Below are 26,919 nucleotides of genomic sequence, written 5' to 3' on the forward strand. Positions count from 1 at the left end.
AATGGGCCTTGCTGTGAATCCCCACACTGAATGAGACTGAATGCTGAAAACACAGACTGTAACGTTTTAACTCCAGTGATGTAAACAGAAATTATGCAGGGATGGGTAGAAGGTTCATGCTGTGCTTCAAAATACAACGACTTACATTTTGCTCTTTAGGGACAGTATGAGTGTGGCATAAAGGTGAATTTACATTTTATTTAAGCGTTATCCTCACACTAGCCTCTCTTTATGTTAAAAAGGAACATTAATCCAAAGGACTGCAGTAGGGTTTTTTTTTCCATGTTTATCCAAATGTTGGTGTGTGCCTACACACTGCCCTGTGTAAACGCAAGCCTACCGTATTTGGTTACAATTCATGAAACAAACAAACAGGTTAACAGAGAAGAATATTTTAAGCAGTGGTTCTTACTGCTGGCTGCATTTTGACTTAAACTTTCTCATAGCCCCCAAGACAAATCTGCTGACACTAAAGCTGTATCACTGTACTTACATCAGGAAATAAAACTGTGGCACGTGCCAATGTCTGTTTTGAGCTGTTGAAATTGAAAAATCATTTTGAGGCTGCTGTGGAGTTAAAGCACATAAAGCACAGCCTGCTCTTGAGTTGCCTAGCTCTACAGACACTGAATTTTGTTCCTGATCTGAAAACCATCAGCAGCACACACCAGCCCACAGGCAGCCCCATTTCTCTGGCAATATGGGAGTAAGGAGCAGGCTGCAGAGCGCAGTGTCAGGGCACCCCCTGAAGCACCGCAGTGCCATAGCATCTGATGTCTGTGTGCTGATGCTGCCTCACCTCATCTCCTTGCCTAGGTGATACAGACAATTTCATTTAAAGAAAAGCCAATCAAAAGAGAGAGAACAGGATGTGAGATCTTCTCATGCTGTGCTAACAGATATTAAAGTGAATTTACTGTGATGAACCTACCACAACATTTTCTGCTTTTCTCCCCCACTACAATTTTTCTTGAAACAGGCATAAACCTCCATGGGAGAATAACAGTTACATTAACTGAATCAAATCAGCTACAAAATATTCAGCAGTATTCTGCAGATCCACAAAATGTGGGGCCAAATAACCATTTGACACAAGCATAAGAGTTCTTTCTGTTGAGATTATTTTTTCCTGAGGATTTACATATATTTTGAGGAGTAACCTCCTTTTAGAAGGTTTTCAGAAATAAAAGCTGAAGAACCCATCTAACAGAGTGAATATAGATTTCCTAATGGAAGGTACCCAGAAGTAAATTAAACTCCCTAAATTCTACCTTTGCCAGCAGGAAAGGAATAAAAGAACTGACAGTGAATGCAGATATATTTATTTTATACATATATTTCAACTTATTTTTTCCTTTGCTGTCATTTTACCCATTGGAAGAGAGAGCTTCAGCCAGGGAGGCATTGTTTGCCTTTTGATGTGGAATATACCAGCCTTGCTCATACATTACTCAGTGCCAGTCTCACTCACACATTAATCAGTACCCTCTAATATCTGAGCTAGGAATTTATATCAAAAGGGTTCTTGGCCAAATTTATCCATAGGTTAGTTAGCTCAAATGACCTCTATGGACAGCATTAGAGAGGGATCTGGCACAGGGTGTTCAGCTCCCAAATGCCTATGTGCATGGCGGGTAGATGCCCATCACCTTTTACATTTGCTGAAACGAGGGATTACTGCAGAGCAAGAAACTCAGCCAAAGCATGTGACTTTGTGGAACACCATACTGTACTTGCTTACTGAGGTATAAGAGAAACAGATATGATGTAATATATGATCACATTTTACAGTGACCAAATGAGAGATTTCTGATAGATTCTCCTTCCCCCACCCCTTGGCTTTTTACAGAAAGTATGATTATCTATACATCTTCCTGCCAAGCCTGAGCTGTTGATCCTGCAAGTCAGACTGATGTGCAGCATCCATCACTCAGGGCAAGCTTTCTCCTCTGCCTGACAGTGGGCTGTAAAAATCAAAGTCCAGTTCCAGCAAGTAATTCCCTGAGAAGTTTCCCCTGAGCGAATGGAACACATCCAGTGGGAATCTTCTCAAACCCAGGAATTTCCTAGAGCCCATAAAATTGCAAAGGAAGCATCTATTTACGAAAATCCCACACAGATCACTTTCTTAATTGTAAGAAGTGGCAAAAAATGAATTCAATTAACAAAAGATTAAGAGAATTAATTAAATTAACAATATTACTTCAGGCAGGGAGAACTGAGCAGTACAAAGACATACAGACCAGCATTTCATTGTATTTCACTTCTCTACCAGTTCCTGGTAATTGTGGGACTTTACAGGCCTGTAAGCACACCTGCTAACTTACTCCAACTACAACTCATTGTACCCATTGATTGAAGCCAAAAAGCACACATACCACAGGCTGCAACGGGGCACCAGGCATCATGGCATTGGCAAGCTGCATCTGCTGGGCCAGCATGGCCATATTCTTCTGCTGAATCAGGTTATTGCGTCCATTTATCTCCAGCTGTGTTTTTAAGTGTGGTGGTGGGTGAAGATACTTGCAGTTTTCCCTTGAACATCGACCCTGAAGAAGAGAATTGACACAACTGGCTTAGAAGCTATAGGAGTATCTTGCTTCCTTATGTCACCAGCTAAAAAACCCACAACACACACTACAGGCCTAGGAGGAAAGCCCCCAGCTACTTCTCTTGGCTACCACATACCGAGCAGAGCACCTGGACAACTCCAGTATCAGCTGCTTGCTGCTTGCTTTGAACTATGCATTTCTGCAGTACAGCTCTAAAAAAATACTGTTTCCTTTAAAAGTTGCTGAAGGCAAGCTTGTTTGACAGTACAGCATGCCCACCCTCCATGGGCAGAGGCCCACAGGGACTCCCCTCTGCCCACAGACCTGCCTCCAGGAAACAGCTGGCTGTGAAGCCAGAAACCCAGCAAAAGCAATGTGGCACGGCTGCAGCAGCGGGCCTGTGAAAGCTCACGCGCTGCTCTGCAAATGCTCAGGGCCTGCTTCCCATTCTGCTGCACAGGGGCAGAAGCAGAACTGAGCGCACAGCAAGACGTGTGGTCAAAGTAGCATTATTACCAGGAACACAGCACCAGCTCTGCACTTTCACCAGACCTGGGACACAGCATCTTTGGAGAAAACCTGTTGCACATGATGCATTTTGTTGCAATTGTGTAATTAAAATAAAATCAGAATTGACTGTTTCTAAATTTTTCATTACATTCAGATGTGAAAAACAACAAAACTCAGGCACCAGTTTTATTTAGACGAAAGGACATTCCTCAATATGACAACCACTCCCATCAAGAAATAAAAAGTAATTCTATGCACAACATATATCCAAACCCCACTGTACCTCCTTGTTACCAAGTAAACCAGCTCTGCACATAAGACGACCCTGCCTGGTGAACTCTCTCAAGGCGATCTCTTGCTCTGGGGGCTCCTGGCTGCAAGCAGGGAAGCTGGGCCACAGGGATCTGGGCATGAAGGTGACTGAAGGGGACCCCCAGTCCCCCCAGCTGTGGCTCCGCTGCAAAAACCTCTAAAATGAAAGGCACACTGGCTTGGGCATGGAGTGCGGCAGAGGGAGGTCAGGGAAGAGAACCCCCTCCTCTCACGGCATGTCAGCTGTGATCTCGCATGCTGTGAGACTTCAGAAAATGCAAACTCATTAATACAGAAGCTTTACACACTAATTGTTCTTTAAAATTTTAACACTGGAGCCCATACTTTCACTAAAGACATGTTAACAATAAAAAAAATTTAAAAAAAAATAAAAAGGAAAATTGAATCCTTGTCTGGAAAAAAACAGATCCCTTAAATTTTTTTCTATTTACTCATTCATCTTTGAAATAAACCCGAACAGGAACAACGACAAGGCAAAAGCCAGCCTTAATTTAAGTAAGAAACCGTTTTTATCAGGAAACAAATTAATTCAATATAGTTTGACCTTATCCCACAATTTTACTCAGAAAGTTAAAATGTATTCTTCTTACAAGATCTGCCAGAAATCTAATTTGTATGATGATTTTTGTCTCCCCTTAAGGCTGGGATAAGCGGTTTGCTGCTGCCCCCCCTTCCCAATCCTGCTGGCAGTCCAAAGTTCTTAAAACTCATTTTCATAGTTATTCAACTGACATGTGAGTGATCCTTGCATCGGAAGATATCCCCGATACAAAGAAAAATACGTAGGTTTATGGATATCTTTGGGCTACACACAGAGACTATAGGAAGCCCTATGGATATGGAGACCACTACTGTAACAAACAGCAAAGGAGGTGCATCTTTCAGAGCACCTGTTCACAAACTGTAAGCATCTTTCCTTGAATGAAATGCTTTTTCCATTACACGATTCCGTCTACCTCTAGAGACCGCACGGAAGCGCTGAGTGGCGGCTGCCAGCACCACAGGAAGACGCAGGCCAACAGAACCCCCGGTGCGGGTTGCCCCGGCGCTCAGCCATGCCAGGCTTGCTGCCACCTTGCTGGCGCTGGCACGGGCTGCAGGCATCGGTCTTCTTCGTGGCAAGAGTCGGAGGGGTCCTTCGAGCCCTTTGGCATGCGGCCTTTGCCCCCCGCCCCCCCCCTCCCCCCCCCCCCAGCCCCATGACGGGGCTCCTGCAGGCGTTTGGCTTGTCGGACTGAGGGGTGCCAGGGGCTGTCCTCAGCAGAGCTGGCACACGGAAAGGCCCACTGAAGTCACTTGCAAGAAAATCTCCCTAATAACACAGCTCCAAATGTTGGAAAGCAATCAAGACAGGGGCCAGATAATGCAAAAAGCTAAAAGCACAATTATGCTACAGATAAGATAGGGGGGGAAACATGTGCAGCCTGAGAAAATATTTTTACAGGGGAATGGAGTTTCCTACTGCAAATAAGGATTAGGATACTTCACTAACAAACATTAATGTTTCCCAAGTACAAAAGACAAATCAAAGTTGGCAACAGGAATCGGTGTCTGTGAAGCGTGAATTTTAATCACTGTGCTATTAACTGAAACAACATTTTTATATGTGTGTGTACTCACACACAGACAAGCGTGCATACACGCATCTGCCAGCTGCTGTCCCATCCGAGGGAGCCCCGGCCATGACCATGGGGACAAAAGGCAGCAGGGGACTGCCGGGAGCAGCAGCTAGACCTGCACAGGGGCTGGCACAGTCTGGGGCCGGCCGGCCGAAACAAGGCATGGGACATCTCCCACTCAGCTCCTCTGCACAGCACGCTCTGGCTTGGGGGAAAGCATGCTTTCAGCCTGGAGGGATGCTTTCGGACAAAATGACCCTCAGTTCTCTTCAGTAATGCCTCACTGATGACACAGTTCAGTATTTAAGCTACTCTGCACAAATAAACCAACCTCATTTCAGCAGACACACCCACCCACCCCGTGTCATCCCCCCCCAGAGCATTTCACAATTATATAAAAGGCAAGCACTTTGGAACAGCTTTATTTATGTAAATTTTTCTCTTGATACTAAAACCTATGTTAATTGTTGCTACCTCTAAGTAACACAGGGCAAAATTACACATTTACTAGCTGCCTGGAAGATGCTATTTTACATTAGCACAGTGTAAAAATCAGGCCTAATTACTGCTAAATGAGTGACATGAAACTATGATGTGTTGCTTAAGTCAGAGAGGAGCTATTAACAAACCTGATTTCAAAATGCAGATTAAACTCAATGCCCCTGATTCAGCAGTGGGGTTCAGGCTGCCCCACACCTCTCCAGACTGGATCCAAAGTCTGGCAGTCTGTGTTGTACGTCATGACTGCTTAAGGTACTTCATAGCCCCAAATGTTTTAAGGCCAGAAGAAACCATTCCAGTGATCTAGTGCAATGTCCTCTGGCTCCTGGGAAACAAGGAAACCCCTCTGTTGTTTCCCCATCAAGGCCATAATTTCTATTTGCTTTGCAACTGATCTTTAAGGAAGACAATTTACTCTGAGTTAAAGACTACAAGAACATAACAGGTCCCAAGGTAAACTATGCTTATGCTTAGTTATTGTTACCTACTTACATCTTTCTTGTTTGAACGTCACTGTAGAGCCTAGTGCAGCATTTAACCTTCAATCTTTTAAAAGTTTCAGATCTTAGCAAATTTTCCAAAAGAAATGCAGAGTTCTCTGTTTGGGAAGAGAGTTTCTTGTCTTCCTTTTATTCCATGGGCCTTTAAAAATGGTCCACAGAGCACCCAGGAGTCAGAAACTGCAGGCTGAAAACCACTGTCAAAAATCTCGATCAAGAACATGGCTGCATTCATCTCCTTTATACCGCGAGCAAGTGGCTTTCTTAATTAACTTTTCACTAGATTCCGTTAACTTCAGTCAACAGAGTTCAAGGCAGATTTTCATCTCTTCGAACCTTTTCTGGAACCTTTGCTGTTTTTTCAAATCATAAAAAAAATAAATACTCTAAGTGAATACATCCAGAGAAGCGGAAGCTGAGCATGCTGGCAGCATCCTGAATTATTTTTTTTTTACCAGAATCCTGCTGGACTAAACTTACTAGAAATGCTCCTGAGGCTCGCTCGCCAGCAGAGACCCTACAGATCTCTGGTCCCTTGAGACAAGCAGGACAAGGCCTTCCCTCTGAGCAGTGCCAGAAGGGAAACCCGGGGTGCACAGTGGGATGCTAAGGTGGGGACACCCGCATGGTGCTGGGATATGTGAACAAAGACCTGGCAACGCTGTGGCTTTGCCTGAGGGGGCCAGTCTTGGGGAGCCTGCCAGCCACGGCCAGCGCCCTCCCTGCACATGTCCCTGCTGCACAATCCAGCTGCCACTACCCAGCACCCACCAGGTACCGCGCTCCAGACAGCAGCATCCCTGTGCCCACACATGTGCCCCGCAGAGCAAGGGGGAAGAGGGCAAGCTTGGTCCATCAGCCAGGCAGCTGGGCATCCTCCCAGCAGGAACGCTGGAGCGGGAGGCTGAGCTCACATGATGTTGTTCTCCAGCTATCATATCAACAACGTTCAGGCAGAGAGCCCAGGCTGCACTGAACAGCCAGGCTGTCACTAAATGAGGGCAGCATGATGTCTGCAGTATTTTAAGCTGTCTAGCCTTGGCAAGAGTGGGTGATGGGGACTGGAACAGAGAGGAGTGGGGTGGCACTCGCCCACCCAGGGAGCTATGCAGGGCCACAGGAGGTGCCCCCCAGCAGTGCTAGGTGTGGGGTCTGGCATCAGCCACCCCAACGGGGCCAGAGGAGCGAGGGTGTAATTGCAATGCCTCCCACCTCACTCTCCAGCACCTCCCATGCCTGCATTAAATATTCACAATTCACTGACCCAGGCACATGGCAGCCACACGCTGAGCTCTGGGAAGTCATGGAAAGACCCGGCTGGCTCCTCAGCAGTTTGGGGAGGCAGGAGGGATGGGGCCAGGGGACTGCAGGCCCAGATCAGCCCAGGAGCTCAGTCTGTCCATCTGCCCCCATACTGCCTGCTGGATCAGACTCACCTCTGAGTCCCTGCCCAATCTAAACACCATGCAAACATCATGAAATGGCGAGGGCATGCAAGGGCAGTGCCAAGCTGACAAGCTGATCTACCTGCATGTTACCTTCTACACCATTCCTCCTCCCAGCAGTGTCCCTCAGAGCCCTTCTCATGCCCGTGGGTGACGCTGAGCCAGTGCAGCTCCTGTGCCCCAGTGCAAGCAGCGGGCCCAGCCGAGGGGACACAATGCACCTCCACCCAAAAATGCCTGGAGGCCCTCGTCTGCCACTCACAGCCAGGTCCCATGCTCGGAGGGCACTGGCTTCACAAGCACTCGGTTCGCACCACCAGCTGTGCCAGCACTGCCAGACGGCACTGGCACACAGCAATGCTCCAGGGAAGCTGGGTTTGCATCCCAGCCAAAACCACGGCAGCCGGGTAAGTGAAAAAAGCCAACCCAGGAGCAGCTGCAAAGATGGCAACTGCAGAAGAGCGGGAGCTGCCATGCTGCGGGGGTGGGTGACCCTGAAAAGCTACGGACACACCAGGATGCTACACCAAATTAATCAAAACCAGCTTTTTGACCCTTGCACAGCTCCCTAAGAAATAAAAAATAAGCCCCCAAACACACAGAGCACTGAATATCTCAAAAAAATAGTTATTGCTAATCTCAGTATTTTTTTATAAGCTACACCCAAACCCTGAAATATAGGTATTTTCCTGAAGATTACTGTGGTTTTGTAAAAACCGCTAGTCAGATTATCGTGCTGAGGAGATTTTAGTTGGAAATAGGAATTAATAAAAATCTGTCTGTAGGAAAAGATTTACCTTGTTTATTCATTGAAGAACTGCCCAGAGCAGGCTCCAGAATATCTAAAGAACCTGAAGGTGCACAAGTCCAGGGAACTGGCAGATGAAGTGGCTCAGCCACTGTCCATCACATTTGAGAGATTGTGGCAGTCCGGTGAAGTTCCCATGGACTGGAAAAGGGGAAATATAACCCCCATTTTTAAAAAGAGAAAAAAGGAAGACCTCGATAACTACAGGCCAGTCAGTCTCACCTCAGTGCCTGGCAAGATCATGGAGCAGATCCTCCTGGAAACTGTGCTAAGGCACACGGAAAATAAGGAGGTGACTGGTGACAGCCAACATGGCTTCACTAAGGGCAGAACTGCCTGAAAAATTTGGTGGCCTTCTACAACAGGGTAACAGCGTTGGGGGATAAAGGAAGAGCAACTCATGTCATCTACCCAGACTTGTGCAAAGCAGCTGATGCTCTCCCACACGACATCCTTGCCTCTAAACTGGAGACACACAGGTCTGAGGGACGGCCCACTCGGTGGATAAGGATTTGGCTGGATGGTCACACTCAAAAGAGTTGTGGTCAATGGCTTGATGTCCAAGTGGAGACCAGTGATGAGCAGCGATCCTCAGGGGTCCGTACTGGGACCGGCGCTGCTTACATCTTTGTTGGCGACAGGGGCAGTGGGATCAAGCGTGCCTTCAGCAAGTTTGCCGACGACCCCAAGCTGTGTGGTGCGGTCGACAGGCTGGAGGGCAGGGATGCCATCCAGGGGGCCCTGGACAGGCTTGGGAGGTGGGCCCACGCGAACATCATGAGGTTCAACCGGGCCAAGTGCAAGGTCCTACGCGCGGGTCGGGGCAGCCCCAAGCACAGATACAGGCTGGGCAGAGAATGGACTAAGAGCAGCCCTGGGGAGATCATGTTCGGGGCGTTGGTTTATGAGAAGCTCAACATGACCCAGCAACGTGCGCTTGCAGCCCAGAAAGCCAACCGCACCTGGGCTGCATCCCCAGCAGCGTGGCCAGCAGTCGAGGGAGGGGATTGTCCCCCTCTGCTCCTCCCTGGTGAGACCCCCTGCAGCCCTGTGTCTTCTGCTTGCGATGTGGTTTTATTCCCCACAAAGGGGAGGCATTTCATGTGAATATCTGCAGAACTGTAGAAGAGAAATAGCATCGAACTCAGACAGAAAAAGAAACCATAGCCAATCCTGGCTTGGGAAAATCACTGCAAAAATTCTGCATTCTGAAAATACAGTGCAAGTATTTCTACAAGACTTGGCTCATCTGAGAAATGTGTTGGATTTTGATGTTACACCTAGATATTTAAGACTGTCACATAGATAAGCAAGAAATTAGTCCATTTCTATAAGGTCACTACCTCACAATTCCTTCTCTACACCACCACTTCTCTGTGAAGCACAGCACGTCCCGTTTTTCAGATCCCACACTAAATGCTAGAAATACAATGGCAATTCTTGCTCTCTGAAAATAATTTCCTTCCAGAAAATGCTCTGATTGCATGTTTAATAAGGGGAAAGTATTCTTGGGATTCACTTCTGAGACTGCAGACTCCTTAATCTGCTACAGTTACAGCTTAGGTAATGTGGGTACTAACAATTTTCACTTTTTCCTTGAGGGATATGTAATGGATGTATCAGCAGAAGTCAATAACTAATTAACAAGAAGATAATGGGAGCTTGGTGTGCTGCGGAGCCCTCTGTGCAACTGCGCTGCTGCCCAGCAGAGAAGCATGACCCGCTGGCAGCCCCCAACGCTCACCCACAGCTGTGGCACAGCCCACAGCTTCAGGCAAAACCATCCATGCCCTGAAAACACTCTTTCAAAGGCCAGACGTGAGCCACTGGAGCAGCAGGGATCACAGCAGCAACTGGGAGGGTTTACCAATTAGCAGTACCCAAGCTGTTCTTGTCCAATCATGCAGTCTGCAGAGAAGATCTCAGGGTGGCATCGGGTCCAGCTCCTGCACCTGTGACCCTGGCAGCTCCAGGACACTGCTGCTGGCTTCTACCTCTGCTCCGGTAAGGTGCGGGTGAACCCCCAGTCTCATTCACTCTCAGGCCAAAGGGCACAGGCTTTGTGCAAGTATCTGCACCAAGGTCTGAAAGCAGGCCCCTGACTTTGAGCGTTAGCTCTTTTAAGATCTTGCAAATGTCTACAGCTTTCAGTACCCACATGAATTTTAAACCAATTCAAATTCAAAATAATTACTTTCCAATACCTCCTCAGAAACACCGTCTAATCTGTTGCACAAAGGAAGAACAGTAAACTCATCACCTTTGTGGACTTGGCTTCGGCCTAAAACTTTCTTGGAAAGCACAGCCTGGTGATGCAGTAAATAAGGTCTAATTAGCAAACTGCTTTTCGCAAGGTCATTACTCCTCCATACACAACCCATCAAGACCCCACAGCACCTACACGAGGGACCTGCAGGAGCCCTGAGCAGCCCCCACGCAGGGGCATGGCCGAAGCTGAGGCGCCCTGTCCTCAGAAACTCTGCGAGCAGGCAACGGGAGGTTTTCCACACCAAGTCCTTAAGGGGTACAGGAAGGCAGGGAGGATCCAGACCACACCACCATGGCCTGGCACCCTCAGTGCCATCACCCAGTGAGACAGCCAACATGAACACGCTCTCAGAAGGAGCCCCTGTGAGCCCACCACACACCTCTCCAGCACTGCTCTGAATCTCAGGCTGAGGTTCCTCAGCGCAGGGCTTACCCTGCATTTGGTTATTTCCACAGGGACATTATTTGCAGTAATGCAACATGTAACTGTTGTCAGTATTCCCTCTAACATCCGGACAGATTCTGGACTGTGACAGGGCGCACAGCCATGGAGGGGGGACACACACCACTCAGCACCTTGTGGTTGCAACCAAACCTGCATGACAGGGGAGAGCAGCAGAGAGGGGACACTGCCTTTCCATTTCTATTTGCAATGTTACCGGCGACTAGACAGACCAATAATGCCAGGATGCCTGCAGTTTTGGGGACAGGGCATCCTTTGCAGAAGAGATTGAAGGTTTTGGGAGGATCAGCACACATCAGAGTGGGCACAGCCGAAGGAGAAATACAGATGAATTTTGTATGGATAGAGACTAAATAAAGGTCACAGTTACTGCTATCATTTGCTAAACACCAGAGAGTGCATGCTGAGCACAGCGATCCTGCCATCATTGTTTAAGGTTATCCCTCTGCAGCAGTATAAAACCAGAAAAACCACAGAGACCCAACAAGGTGGCGTGTGCCACTGACCCCTTCCTTCAGCCAGGGCAAGTTGCCTGACTCCACATGAAGCTCCTCCCTATGCTGCTGGAGTTAGGTAATATTGATCCCCCTCTATGTATCTGAAGTACATACATCTGTACAGACAAGTTTCGTAAATGCAGTTGGTCTGAGAAAGTCTTAAAACTGAGCTGCGCCAGCCTGCTGAGTCTGTTTATTTATGCTATTTTTATACCACTGCGGTAGCACAACCAAATTACCAAGCACTTGCTACACAACTCCATGCGTGTTTATACAAGAACTACTGCTCAGATACGCATACAGGGAAGCTTCTTGTTTTTCATCAGTCCACCAACACCGTACCATTGAAGTATCACCATAGAAGCCCAGGGGCAGAGGAGAACCGACAGCTCCAACGTGCTACTCACTGTGTGTGGAGATTTTACTGGAATAAACCCTGGCTCTTCCCCCGAGGTCCCTGGAACTAACACCCAGCTCTTCCCCCGGTCCCAGCAGGCAGAGCCACAATGCTGCACTGGTGCAGCCGGCGGAGAAGCGTGGAGCCCAGCATGGCACAGCACGGACACCAACATGGACTGCAGGCTGGCTGCTTGCTTCAGAGCCGAGAGGCTCACCTGCCACCCTGCAGCGCTGGGGGAGTGGCTGCCTTCCCCTGCCCCCCCCCCCACCCCACCCCCCCCCCCCTAACAAAATTCATGAAGAAAAGGGACTGTTACCTATAAACACAGCATAAGTACAGGACTGATGCAGCAACGTTTCAATTACATTTTTAGCATCCATTGCTACTCAGGATGTCCTGGAGCCAAATTAATTCCCTGATTAAAAATTGTTGCTTAGCAACAGGGTTTGAGATACAGGAGAAAACAGCGGGGTGCCTGAGACGGCTAGCCGCAGGTAGGCAGGGTGGGCACAAGGAGCTGCTTCTGCATCAGGGGGCAGCCAGTGCCAGACCCCCACTCCCACCTTGATGGAGGTGTCTGTGGGGTACCTCATGCGCAACAGGTAAAAACAACCCTCCAGTGCCACAGGGTAACACAAACCGTGGCCCAAACTCTGCTCCAAGCTCTGTTCTTGCTTATTCCAAAATAAAATTGAAGTGAAAGAAACACCAGCCTCGTGGAGTTGCTCTGAGTATTGAGCAAACATTTTTTCCTCTGGTGGTTTTGTGGAATTATGGTCAAATATATGATCCCGCATGCAGCATTGCTACCATTAAATCAATGAGACAACCTCCACACCATAGGATGAAAAGAACCTGGCTTCTAAACATAAAAGAGTCAAGCAGAAGCAGGCTGTAATTTCTGCTGACAGCCTTCGGCAGCTACCACAGCTTTTAACCACCTGCAACAGTGCAATGGACTCGCCAAAGCATTTCTGCGCCGTTAGTTACCAATTCCTGCTTTTCAAGATCAGACACATAACCCCCTAATATCTAACAGGCTACCTTCTAAAAAGAAAAGCAGCAGCTTCCTGTGGCCTGCAGACACACTTCTGAGTGCTGTGCATCCCAACTGCACTGCATGAGCATTTGCCACCCCATCATTAACAATTATTAATGACTGACGTAATTAAACCAATAGCTTTTGGGTATTCCGAGCAAGCCATGAGACTGAATGGCAACAGCCACAGCTGAGGATGCTCCCGTTGACGCTTCTTCTTGGCTGGGGGACTCTGCCTGTTGCTGGTGCCTCTGTGCCAGTGCTGCTGGTCCCGCCATGCTGCGGGTACCCAACCAACTCATATCTGCACCAGCCAGAGCTAGCAAACCAGCAGCCACGCTGAACAGTGCAGCTGTAACAGATTAAATATTTTTGATCCAAAACAAATACGCAAACACCTCCCTCTTAGGGAGTATAAATTCCTTCTGACAGCAGAGAGCTCGGCACGTTAAAACCCAAGCAGGAAGATAGCTGTTACGTAAAATCCAAATATTGCCTGTAAATGGTAAAACTATTTATACTGATGCCCATGTGTTTTACAGGAAAACATTTAACTACATGTAAGTTATCATTTGCTTTTTTAAAATAAACTGTTTGCATGTGTTTTGTTGTAGTAGCTGGCCTGCCAAGCACACATTCAAAGTTTTCTAATATTAAATGAAAGGAGTTACTGCACCTATTTTACTGACTTGAAGCATACAAACTGCAGTCCCAGAGAGTCAACAGCTATGCCGATGACTCCAAAGCCAGCCAGTGATCCAGAGGCAGGACCACAACTGCCAAGGCACTACCCAGCACTGATGTACCACCCGTCTCACCAGCCCAAAAAACGCCAGAGGAGGAGTTGCTACACCTCAGCTCCTCCACCACCAAGGCGGTTGCTGTGGGACTGTGGGTGCCTCTCCTCAGAGCCCATCTGACTCTGTATCCAGCTGCTGGTTCACCGTCAAACCCACTAGCTGGGAGCGATGCTTGCTAACAAACCCTCAGGCAGGCTGCCCACCCTCACCCGTGGGGCAAGCCCTGTAGCACACCGCCACCGCGGCCAGGCCCCAGCTTATGGCCCAACAGCCTGCCAAAGAGACGGCGTGGACTCCGATACTCACAAATAATTTTTATGTGCAACCAGAATGCCTGCTGGTGGCAAATGCCTGCCTTCAGAGGAAGGGAGTGAGGGCATCGGCCTCATGAAGACCACTCAGCCTGCTCCAGGGCTGGGCTGTGGCACAGGGGCACTGATGGCAGCACACAAGCTGCTGCTCACATCCTCCGCAGACACGATTTTTCCACTTAAGGTGAAAGCTGAAAATTACCTCAGCTTTTTTCCAGGGGGAAACAGCTGTGATTGTTTTCTTTTGTCCAAAACCACACACTCCAGATGTGTGGGGAGTTTGTGTTTTGCTCCCGAAGAGGCATACAAGAGGGGATAGGCATCCTTCACCCAGCCACATCCCTGAGGTTCCTCCAGAGGCTGAGCCAGACAAACTCACCACTCACTGAAGGGTAACGAGCTGTGCTTGATCCTGAGCTGCTCACACAGGCAGTGCAAGCACGTAACCACATGACACAGCCCTTCACTGGGGACCAGATAACCACAGGAGGAGTAAATCGTACCTGTTAGCAGCACTCCATCCCAGCGAGCAAATAGCATACCTGATTTTATACTTTGCAGAAACCATCCTGAGGATCTATCCTTAAAAACAAATTTCTGTTTTTTAAATTAGGTTGTTGCAAAACTCATTAAAATCTAGGCAGTTGGTACTGTCACCCATGCCCCTGGCCCCTGTGCAGGCCCTGGCAGGGCTGGTCCTTGGCACACACCATCCTTGACTTCAAACCAGCAAGTGTCCTGACAGGGGAGGGATGGGGGTACTCAGGGCTCCAGCCCAAAGTCTGATTTAGCATGTCAAAACCAAATCTGCTTGCAACCTTGCTGGCTCATGCCTCCTGTACCACTCCAGGATAAAGGAGGATGTTGCAGCATTTTGCTGGTTTTGGAGCCATTGGAGCAGTGCATTTCTTTGCTGGTTCCTCCACAGCACTGGCACACTAGAGGAAAGCCTGCCAGCTCCAGAGCACCAGCAGAAGGGCAAATGTTGAGATAGGCCCAAGTAAAAAAGATTAAAATCGTGTGTATTTCTGGTTTTATAAGTGGTTTCCATGCATAAAATGAAAAAACACCACAGCATGGCAAAAAACAGCAGGCTCTTGTTTCTACATACAATAATCACATTCCTGGCACCATTGTGGTCAGGCTACCCTGTAAGCAAGCGTTGCAGTGCAGCTGCCTACAAGAAACACATGGGGAACTAGGAGGACAAACACCCTCCCCTGAAATACACGTTTCCTCCTTGAGTACAGCAAGCGCCCAGCAACATAGCAGAGCACAGAGGACTGCAGGCACAGAGGCCAGCAGTGATGGATGTGGCAGTCGAGGTCTCTCCCCTCATTAGTAGCCCAAGCTGCCCTTCAGATCTCATCTGTTTCCCCAGTTACCACCAGCATGCTTTGATCTGCCCAAGCTCACTTCTCTGGTCTGGAAAATCATCCCTAAATGTCTCACTGAGCAACAGTCCAATTCTACCTCCCTGCCAGTCCCACCTCCAGCTTCCAGTGGTGGCTGAAGAGGCGAGTGGACTGCTAACAGCCCCAGCTTTGTAATGCTAGCCTCAGAATAATTAAAGAAACTTATAAGTAAGGTAGAATTCAACCTACAAACCAAGTACAGAGCCACGGTAGTCGAGGTAAACCCCTCCCACAGCCATGGGGTGCAAGTGCTTTGGTCCAACAGCAGCCCAGGGATAGCACAGTGCAGAGCCGGTATGGCTACGCAGAGGCTGGCAGCCACAACACCCGCAGCAGAGTGCCTGCTCGCAGAGGGAAAGCAGCAGAAAATGTGATAAGGAGCTGATTAAACAGCAGCGGACAAGAATAAATATTGATAACTACTGAATTTCTATTAAACAAAGGATTTCAAATAAATACACACTGGCCAGTCACAGCTGAATATCCTCACCATAAAGCACAGAAGCTGAGAAGCGTTCACTGCATGGCCACGGCAGCAGGTGACACCAGGAGAGGGGCCATGCCCCAGGCTGCACGCACACCGAGAGGTGCTTGCAGCCAGCCAGCCAGCATCCCCAGCCCAGCACAGCCCGGAGCTGCCCCACGTCACCAAGCACAGGTTTCTACCAGCACTGACATTAATGAAGTTCTCATGGAAAACACATTTTTAACGAACAGCAGCAATAAAGTAAAAGGATTAAAATAATAGGGATAACTTTCCAGAGCCTTCAATTCAGCTTGAATTTGTCTCCCCATAAGGCTTTCTGTTGGACAGCAATGGCTGCCAAGTGTTAACAAAGAAAAGCAGAAAATATTTTTAACAAAAACGTGACCTAGCCTTTATTAGGTAGCTGAAACACGCATTTATTCAGTCCTTAAATATGGGTCTTGGAGAGCGGATTTGTAGCGGGGAGCGTGACAACGTCACAAGAGCAAATGGACCTTGCAGTGGGCAGCCACACCAGTGCAGCGACGGCACACGCGCTGTGCTGTTGGCGCCTTCTCCCTGCTTGTGTTTTGACCAATCTCCTCTGCAAAGCCCCAGACCAGCCAATTCACAGCGTCAAGACTAAAAATAATTTTGCTTTTACTGGCCTTTACCTCCTTCCATCTATCAATGGGCTTTAGCATTAAAGTCCCTGCAGAGCAGGAGTCTCCCTGGCAGCCCCAGGCAGGCTCCAGAGCACCCCAGGGACCACCCCATTCCCATCCCCACCTGGCTCTGGGCAGTGCCTCGGCAAACCTGGTGCAATAAGTGCAGCTATTTCATTTCTGACCATAAACTTATTTATTAAACTTATTAAAGGTCCTGTAGCAGAAAGCAAGCAAACAACTTCTGCTTTTAAAGCACTGTAAACATTTAGCAGATACATTCAGTGTATTTAGTTAAGTCCTGCTTCCAGGAATACCAATCAAACCTTTGCCACAGTCTGGAAAAGAGTTTAGCTTTGGTTTGGAGCTATTTCAAGCTTGGGTTAAGGCTGCTCTTTCTCAAAGACTTTAACCTGGGGCTGTCCTGCCTCCCACTGCATCCCCTCTGTCCTCCTGGGGTCCACCCTCTGGTGCAGGCACCTGGCTCTGCAGGCGCCTCTGCAGCTGAAACAAAGCCCCTCTTGGCACAGAGCTGCCTTCCTCGGGACTGAGGAGGAGGAGGGAGCCAGGGGAGCATGCCTGGGGCAGTGAGTAGCCACCACTGCCTCCTCACAGCCCCGGCTCAGCTCAGCCAGGCGAAGCTGCAGTGCAGGACACACTGCCTGCAACGTGCTCCTTCCAGCTGCACACCTCATCACAGCTGCTGCTCCTGAGGACGACTTTACTCTGTCTCTGATAAACCCAGCCATAACGTATATGCTGTGCTGCAGCTAGTGCAATGCACTACTTTGATCTATTCAGCTAAATTAAGTCATCAGTGGCTGAGTAGAATTATTTCCAAATACGTTTCACTGATTTATTTCTTTACCATGTATTTCATTCTATGATTTTATGGCTGCTGTTGCAGAAAGGAGGGGGAAAAAACAATAGTAAGAGGCGTTTTTCAATTATTCCTGGCCACTTTGGGAGCTCTTTGCTGAAATCTGCACTACCAGAATAGCAAAACACTTACTTCCAAACTCAGCCCCTCAGACAGAGTCCCCCCTAACAGGGGACAGTGGCCACCCCTCTGGCAGGACCAATGCTGCTGGGGGCCGTGGCCTCACCCAGGTGCCCAACAGCAGCAGCCCCCACAGCCCCACTCCGGCTGTACCACACTGCTTCCCTGTGCCGACAGTGCCAGCGACCCCTGCCTCCTGCAGCACCGACTTTGCCTCTGCAAAAGAAGAAACTCTATTAATTTGAATTTGCTGAGATGCTTTGTCTCACTTTTCTGGCATGATGTGATCTTGGTTATAATAATTAAATTGATTCGTCTACAAGTTTTATACTTCTTAATTATCATTGGGCATCTTTTCATATCTAGTGTAGCAATAAAACACACTGAAGTGACCACTCAATAACGCCTTTGTGTATGTATCTTGTAGATAAAAGTCTCAAACCCTCTAATGTATCACTTTGGCTTATAATGGCACTTGTATGGGAGGAAATGCAGAGGAGCCATCAAATTGCCATGAAATTCAACAGGCTTAAAAAAAAAAAGAAAGAAAGAAAAAAGAAAACAGAGTAAGCAGACTCCCAGCATGAAACCAGAAGGAAAGAAGACAGCACAGCGGCAAAACCCTCCCTGCTGTTTCTGAACTGCTGGGAGCTGCCCTGGGCTTTGCTGCGAGGGCTCTAGGCTCCTGCCAGCCCATGCATGGGGACCGAGCAGGGGATGCACACTGGCACTTGCCCAAGTCGCTCCCCCAGCCAGTGGCTGGGATGAATGGACACACCTTCTGCTCCGGCTGGGCCAAGCCCTTGCCCTGTCATCACTGGTGATGCAAACTGCACAAACCCAAGGAGGAGCATACAGGGAGAAACATGGGGAATTGCAGAACAACCCCCATCTCCAGGAACAGTGGCATGGAGACAGAGACAGGGATGTGGATGGTGATGTTCATGCCTGAGCCCTCCTCCTCCTGCGCAGCACCCATGACAGCATCACCAAAGTGCATGGCCAGCTCAGGTCAGCCTGTAACTGGGGGGTAAGGTGGCCACTGGAGACCCTGCCAAACTCCCTGAATCTCTGCTTTATAACATCCATTGGCAAATGCATCAATAGCTTACAGAAATGTAAGTATGTTTCTAATCCTTCAATACAATTTGGGATTGATATTCATATTATTACAAATATCTGGATATCCACATACATACTTATATACACATTATATGTATCAATTTACCAATATTTATATGTACACCACCACCACCACTCCCATGACACACCAACTCTGCAGCCTGATGACACCAGATTTCTGCCCAAGTAACCCTCCACCTGCCCCCCAGCCTGTGCTGTACTGCAAGACAAGAGGGAATTACATTTTTTCCAGGCCTATACAGGAAAACCAAATTCCGCCTCCAAGAGGCAGCTACCTCCCAGGGGCTGCATGTGGATAATGACAGTATTAGAAACCACAGACATTTCTAGCAAGGACATCAGAAACTGCCTCTCTAAACTCCTAAAGCCATAAAATCCTTTCAGAGCAATCTCAAGCAATCCGCATGATCCTTACTCAAGCATGTAATAACCAACAATTTAAGAGTAAAATGAATGACTTTATGTCAAGATCAAGTAAAACACATGCAAGATTTAATCTATTTATCATTCCAACTTCATGCAGTGCCAACCAGCAAGTGGCTGTGAACAAAGCAGTGCTGCACAAAGCCTCACCAGTTGCAGGTACTGAGGATTACTTTTATCAACATTCCATTCTCAGTGTATAATCTCCCTGTAAATGACTTGGTCTGGAAAACAGTCCTTTTGCTGTCCAGCCTCTGCTCTTAGGACCTCAGTAGTTCCAAGTAAATGATTAAAATGAGCAGCAAGCTGAAGCTCCATCAGGTTGCACTGCAACTGTTTAATGGATGTACTGCAGCATAGTTATTATTTAATATTTTCAAGCTTCCAATTTCTTGTGGCATGGTACAACAGAACATAGGCAAGTTGTCAAACACTGCATCCACACTGGGGGAACAAACAAAAAGGCCACTGCCCTTGTGCAGCAGAGCTGCTGGAACAGGTCAATGTTATTTAGGGCAAATTTAAAAAGGGAATACCATAGGAGGGATGACACTGTGTATGTTGCCATAAACTTTTTACACAGTTGATGTATTTTATAACTGTTCCAGAAACCCTCCCTGGCTGTCTGTAAGGGTGTTCCCACTGTCCTAGCACCAGCTCCATGGCTGCTGCCCAGGGTGTTTTGCTCTGCGCTGCCTCCAGCACCTGCCCGCATGCGCTTTAGGGTCCCACTAACTCAAGCACAGTGCTGCTATTGGGCATCAAACATAACTTTTAAGGCAGATATATGTACATGTAAAATACCCCAGACGTAACTATTTTCATTTGTTTTTGCAGCCTGCTGGCATTTTAAGTCTCTCCTACCTGGTGAAAAGGGGAGGTGGTTGGCATGGTGATCTAAACTGGAAAATTAGTGTCCTCACCCAAGTGCAAATAGCAGGAGAATTCTCCATTATAGGTGCTATATTTAAAACTGAATTGCTGTAGTTTAAAAATAAAATCTTGCTTTTGTGATTTCAAGAGAGAGAAATTGCCATCACCTGTTGCTTGCATCTGCAAACAGAGAGTAAGCTGAGGTCAAATACAGTGAGCTCCAGCTTGCAGCAAGTGGAACACAGTGCTGGGGTGGCCCTGGTGATGCCTCCGTGGCAGGAGCAATGCCACTCTGATGCTCAGTGTATAAAGCTCTTTCCTAAATTGTACTGGCACGACACACAGCACTACTACAGCATCTTCATAACAAATCTGACCTGGAATATACAGAACAGGCAAAGCAAACAAGCAGCACAAGCCAGGGCAAGGCACCATCACTGTGATGATCCCTGGACCGAGCCCGCCAGGGGCACCCGCTGCAGAAGAGACACCAGCCCCAGCACCCCAAAGGCTGTGTTCAGCTCTCCCAACACCCAAAGCGTATGCCAAACCTGCTCAGACAGGGCACCTGGCCCTTCTGACATGTCACCAGCACCAGAACACCCAGCCTGCCCCTGGATGTGGCCTCTCAAGATGTGCACAGGGAGCTCGGGGTAAGCTCCAGAACAAGGATGTCGAGGGGAGAGGAGGGAAAATCTCTTCTCTTCATAATAAATCATTTACTTTAGAAAGAGAAAGCACACTTTTCCCCCCTTTGAGCTCTGAGGAGGCTTAAGGCAATGATACACCATTGCATTGCAATTAGGGTGCCTGAGACATGAGGAATGTTAACAGATCACAGCTGCAAACTGCCATGCTTCTTTCAAAATGGGAGTGATTTGATAACCAATTCACAATATACCCACTGCAAAACCAAAAATATCCTTAAAAAATATGTATTTGCAGAAAATTTCACTTTAATTATACATGAGATTAATTTCCCTCTTTAAGCTCTGCATCTCATTTCCAGATGTTGCTCCAACAGCCTTCCACAACGCTGTAGCTGCACTCATAGCTGTGCCTGCCTGCACTGCCATCCCTTCTGCAAACTGCCCCTCTTTTTTTATTAATAGTAATTCAAAGGCAGTCCTTTACATAATGGGGGAAGCAGCAGGAGCCGGCGAATCCTCAGCAATACAGCAGTATCTGGAGCTGCCCACACCTCACCACCACTGCCGAGATGTATCCATCCCTGTTTTTCAAGGCACAGAAACTGCAGAGCACTGTAGTCCTGTGGGACTAATTTAAAAACAAAATAAAACCACAAGCTGGTAACAGGCTGCCACAACACTCAGACAAGACACAATGTGGAGGTGCATCCGGAAAAGGAAAGCCTGAAGGCAGGTGTTCAGGTATGGCCATGGAGACACTGCAAAGGGGAGCTGGTCCCAGACAGACAGTGACAAAAAGGACATTCCCCACCCCTACTCTCCTGTATGAAAGTCATCTCGCTGGTTTTGTTTGGATGTCTGAAACACTCATTGCTAAATCTCTTCTGTAACACCCTACAACCATCTTATTCTGAAGGCTCATTCTGTATTTACTCCATTAAGGGAAGTGATCCCTGCAAACTTTCATGCAGTGTTACCCCTTACTTAAAATGCACATTACTTTTGCTAGTATATTTTTGCAGTGGCAGGGTTTAATTTCTCCTGAAACCTACTCATGCTGGGTCCCTTGTAGTGTTAGGTTTTAAGCAAATGGCATATTATATTACACAGGTAGTGAAACTTGGGAGGCATCTAACCTGCCTCCATCCTAATTAATAATTTGGCTGGTGAGGGACGAAGCCCTAGGTGAAATGAGGACACAGACTGCAATGCTCTGCCATGCCGGGCAAGACGTCAGTGGCTGAGTAGCCTGCCAATGCCATGCAGCCTCTTCTCGCATTTATAGTTAAGGTCACTGCTAAATAACAAAAAAATTAACGTCATATCAATAAATTTTTCTCAACTTTCCAACAGTACACCAACAGCCCTCCTTTAGCAATCTGAAGGTCAACTGCTGCGATTATTTTTTGTCTGGATTTTTATTGAAGAGAGGTTGATTTAAAGCATCGGTGAGAACTGCAGCCCTACACCACCAACACTGGAAATCACTACTGGAATCATAACCTTAAAATGCCAACACATCAACATGTCCAGGCTTTTTATTGACATGGTTTACATAAGAATTACACATTTCTTGCTACCCCTTTCATAGTATTTTTCCGTTGTTTTTGCAAATACAGCATCTTGTCATGCTGTTTTAAATACAATTAGAACAAATTTGTCAGGCAAGTATTTTATTAATTAAAAAATAATGAATATGGATTGACTGAAACTATTCTTAAATTTGACTAAGAATTACTCAACAACATTAGTGGGGGAAGTAATTGTTAAAATACTATTTTATTCAAGTGAAATGAAATGACAAAATCTGATCAAAATATGTAAAATTATTAAACTTAATTTCAAAATAGTATTTGACTTTACTACTGAGCACAAGTAAAACAAAGCTTCCCAAGTTTCTATCCTGTGTGGTCACAGCACCTGAACAGAGAACCCCACCACTTGCTTTCTGACCTGGGCGCAGCAGACAGTGCTGCTGTTCTCCCACCACCCACCCATCCATCACATGGACCCCGTGCGGTTGCTCCACTGTGGGTCCTGTGCCTGGGCTGGGCATCTCAGCACACGGGCAGCCGTTCGTTGGCAGCCACACTCCACTCACCTGCCCTGTTCAGGTGTCCGTGCTGTACTGCCCTGCTGTGCTTTTGATTTCTTCTCCCAACAAAGTGTGTCTCTCAACCAGATTCCTTCTCCAAGCAAATCCAAATGTAAGACGTGCCTGTTCAGGTCCACTTCTGCAGCAGAACCAGCCCACTGCAGCCCAGGCTGCCTCACCACTGCGTACCCTCTGCTTCAAGCTTGCAAAGTTAGAGGTTTTGCCTCTAAAGTTAGAGATTTGCCAGAGGGTTAATTAGAGGCTGGGAGTAACCAAACTGTGCTTCCTACCCCAAAACACAGCTGGCTCACAGAGGACCTGCTCTAACACTTCTTTCATGACAGGAGATGCCCACTGACTTGGGATTAATCAAGGGAGCACTGGGCAAGGTAAGGTCTCCTGTGGGGATGCTACCAGCCCCAAATGTTAACTGAAATTACGGCAAGGTGCAGGATTCCAGTGCCCTGCAGGAGATACTCAGTATTTGGCAAGACATCTCTGCACCGTTCCTGCTGGTCTCCCTCCTTTGCAAGGGTCTACACTGGGTATGGGCTCATTCCAGCTGATTTTGGTATCTCAAAGCTATGCTGAAAAATTATCGTATGTTTCAGTCAAATACTGAAAATTTGTACTCCAAATTTTAAACATCTACATGGTCATTTCCACCACTAAAAGGCAAATGAGATCTCAGCTGGGAAGACCAGTAGATCCTTCTGTTAGTAGGCAGACTTGCGCAACAAATGGAGATGCCTGAGCACACACCAATGGCAAAGAGCTAAACGATGCCTTCTCCATGCTGATACAATCAGTTTAGGGGGAGAGCAACTTTTTCAAGGGAAAGGAGAAAGATACAATGCAAAACTTGACAGGACTTGAGGTACTCTGTACAAATATGAAAATTATTTTCAGATAAATAAAACATTTCCCTGAAACCAAGGTCAGTCACTGAGATGGGAACTGTTCTGTGAATCAGTACCAAAGCCCAGGGAAATAACTTCAAATGCACCCACTGAGCTCTGCTCCAAGATGCTGCTTTCATTTCAACATGAAAAGCAGAAAGTGAATCTTCATGAAGCCAACACCAAGCATGGGGCTCTAACAAGTCTTTACACAAAGAGCAGGTTAGTGGTGCTATGGGGAGCAACTGCTATTTTTACCTGGAGAAGTGAATAGCTACCTTCTCAGCACTACAACCTTTTTTCCAAAACTTTGGAAAGGATAACAACTTTGAATTACCAGTGTGAGAAATTATCTTAAATCTCTTCCAGTAATGCCATACTGATATCTCTGCTGAGCAGCACGTTCTGCTTCCCTGTGCAGTTCTGTAAGAGCTGGCCAGCATTTTTAGTCAAACCAGACAAAATAAAGCCAGCACATTTCACTTGCTAGGAAAAGCCACTAACTGCAGGGCATGGCTGTCCATTGAAAGTCACTGAAAGGAGGCACAGAGAAGTGACCTGATTTTCAGGAACGCAAACAGCTCTCCAGTCCCTAATCCCCACATGTGTAAGATGTTTTACGATACAGCAAATTTTCTTAGATGGAAACATATTGCTTCAATAACATCCAAACCTTTCTACTTAATTACTGCACATAGCTGGTACTGTCAAAATAAACACAGAGCAGTAGCAACAGAGGGGAAGGGGGAGAGATATCAGGGGACTGCAACAGAGACTCTCTCAGGCATTACAGCAAATAACACCATTTTTACAGTGCAAGGACACCTGCGTGGGTGCTGCTCAGGCAGATGTGTGCCTGTGGCAGCTGACATACAGTTCTGCCTCTAGCAGTCAAAAACTTTACACTTCTGGCCCTTTTGTACCGTTCACTTATACAGTCATCAAATTATGGCCATTCAGTCTACTCAGTAATAAAAAAAAAGGAAAAAGGAGAGACTGAAATAACACACATAGCCAAGCGAGAAAGCCTACAAGGAGGCATGGTTCTCATTTACCCCTAATTGCACCAGATTTCAAAACCAGTCTAATGTCACTACACCACAAAACAATAAGCCTGGAGATGTAAATTCAACAGGGGCTTCAGCTCTGAGGTACATGAAGATGCCAGGGCCGATGGACCACTAATGTCCATCACAGTGGGCAAAACCTGGACATTGCAACCCTTGCAGTAACAGTGAACTTGTGAATTTTTTTTCTCTTTTACATCTCTTTTTAAAAACAACCCCATAAAGGCGGTCTCCGTTGTGCCATTTCATTGTCCTGTGCTGACCCGCAGCACCAGGGAGGGGTGACTCACGTGTTTAACAGTAAAGGTTTGCTTTTGGTTCACAGTTGCCACCATCACAGTACCACTGCTGGAAGGCACACTGCGAACTGACCAAGCGCTGCCCAGCCTTGCAAACCCATCAGTGCCAGCCTGGCTCGTTGCTCCCCAGTGACGGGCAATGCCCTGCCAAGCTACATCAGGTGCTCAGGGAGGCATGCTGGGGCAGCACTGTACCACACCACTCGGGGCATCCTCCACTGTGGGATGAAGGATGCATCTTTCACCGGCACCCAGATGCCAAAGGTCCAGCTAATCCCAGCGCCAGCCACAAGACAGCGTCCAGCAAGTCAAGCACAGGACAATGAAATGCCACAATGGAAACTGCTCTTACTGGGTTGTTTTTAAAAAGATACAAAAGAGAAAAGAAAAAGTTCACAATACATAGAAAAGGAAGGAAAAACACTTAGGGCTTGCAGTACTAGGACATGTCAGGGCAGCAGACATCCCTCTTCCAGCCATCATCACTGCTGTGACCGAAAGGACAAAACCACAAAGGTACTTGAGAAAAGCAGAAAATACTTTCCCCATCCAACAGGAACTTTAGAAACTAATAAAAGCTGAGGAATTTCTGTTCTGAAAAAACAATCAGGAAATCAGACAATTTTTAAGGAAAAATTTCACCTTTTTTCCACAACAGGGAACTCAGTGAAGCCAATGGCTTCACCTTTTCACAAGAAAGTGATTTCCAATAAAATACACCTTTAAAAAACAACCATCCTCTCTGCAGTCAATGCAGTCCTAAAACTGATGGCAGAAACGAGCATCTTGAGCAGTGGCTCACAGCCAGGCTGATGCACACGTGCTGGCCATGCGCTGGGACAGGCATATGCTCCTGCACCACAACAGCCCCCGTGGCACATGGTCCCACCACCCCGTTTCCAAAAGAACACTGGGCTGCTGGTGCCCTAGGGCACAGCCACCCATGTGACCCTGGTCCTGGCACCGCCATGTGCCCCACAGCCCAGCGGGCACAGACTGCTTAAAGCCCATGAAAACGCACCTCCGATGACAGGTATTTAATTAAATTAAACCACCAGGTATTTAATTTAACTGTATTCCTAAAATTGGAGCAAGAAGAATCCAGAGTGAACAGTTGGTTTGCATAGCCAACCAAGCCAAGAAGTGTCAGCATCAGATTATTATTTATTGCACTGATGGAGCTGAAGCTGAAAGAAGCTGCTGTAAGCAGAAGTACACTAAACAAAGTGGTAATTAATGTGCAATCATGCACCAGCACAGGACAAGGCCAGCTGTCCAAGGGTCAGTGTGAAATACAGCTCCTCACCACAGCTCACCATGCTGCCTGTGCTCCAATTAGACAACTACAAAGTTTCCCGTAGCTTGACATTACTACACTTAACAAGTTATCAACGGCAATGAAATTCTCCAAGACTTAATCAGTAGTTCAACAGGAATTAATGAACCCAGAAGCATGCACATATGAGCAAGGACAACACACAGATCTCAAGCCTAAAAGCATCCACAGATCAGCAGCAGCGTGGAAGACCGGTGTGCTGCTGCTGCCCACAGTAGGGCACTGCCACGTCCCACGCCTTTCCTCTTGATTTCTGTCAGCTGGCAATTAAATACCCCCATCCCTTTGAAATTTTTCTGTTAAAACTTAATTCTGTCTTTTTTTGAAGTGAAAATCAAAGAAGAGTCATTAAAAGATAAAGCTTAGGCTGACAGAAAATTAGACTTGCAATTTTTCCTTAAATGTGCAAGACAGAACAAACACTGCTCTTTCTCTTTTTCCTCTCTACTGCATCATAGTTACAACCTAAGTACAATTGTTATCTTTGGCCCCTTTTTTTTTTGCACATGCATGTAGACACACTACCTGAACTTCACACTTCA

The 26,919-nt window shown here is 47.2% G+C and overlaps 1 protein-coding gene across 26 annotated transcripts in view; it reads right to left on the reverse strand.

Annotated features, from left to right (window-relative positions):
• MBNL1 (muscleblind like splicing regulator 1) overlaps positions 1-26,919 on the reverse strand; it is a 111,588-nt gene that overhangs the window by 27,983 nt on the left and 56,686 nt on the right. For 24 of the 26 annotated variants that reach the window (XM_037406507.1, XM_037406527.1, XM_037406510.1 and 21 more), the window contains one exon: positions 2,379-2,549. The exons of the other annotated variants lie outside the window; for them this stretch is intronic. In XM_037406507.1, the coding sequence (XP_037262404.1) occupies positions 2,379-2,549 (171 nt within the window). The remainder of the gene's footprint in view (positions 1-2,378; positions 2,550-26,919) is intronic. 26 annotated transcript variants of the gene reach the window in all.

The sequence above is a fragment of the Falco rusticolus genome, chromosome 13, assembly GCF_015220075.1.
Source record: "Falco rusticolus isolate bFalRus1 chromosome 13, bFalRus1.pri, whole genome shotgun sequence".
Taxonomy (NCBI): domain Eukaryota; kingdom Metazoa; phylum Chordata; class Aves; order Falconiformes; family Falconidae; genus Falco; species Falco rusticolus.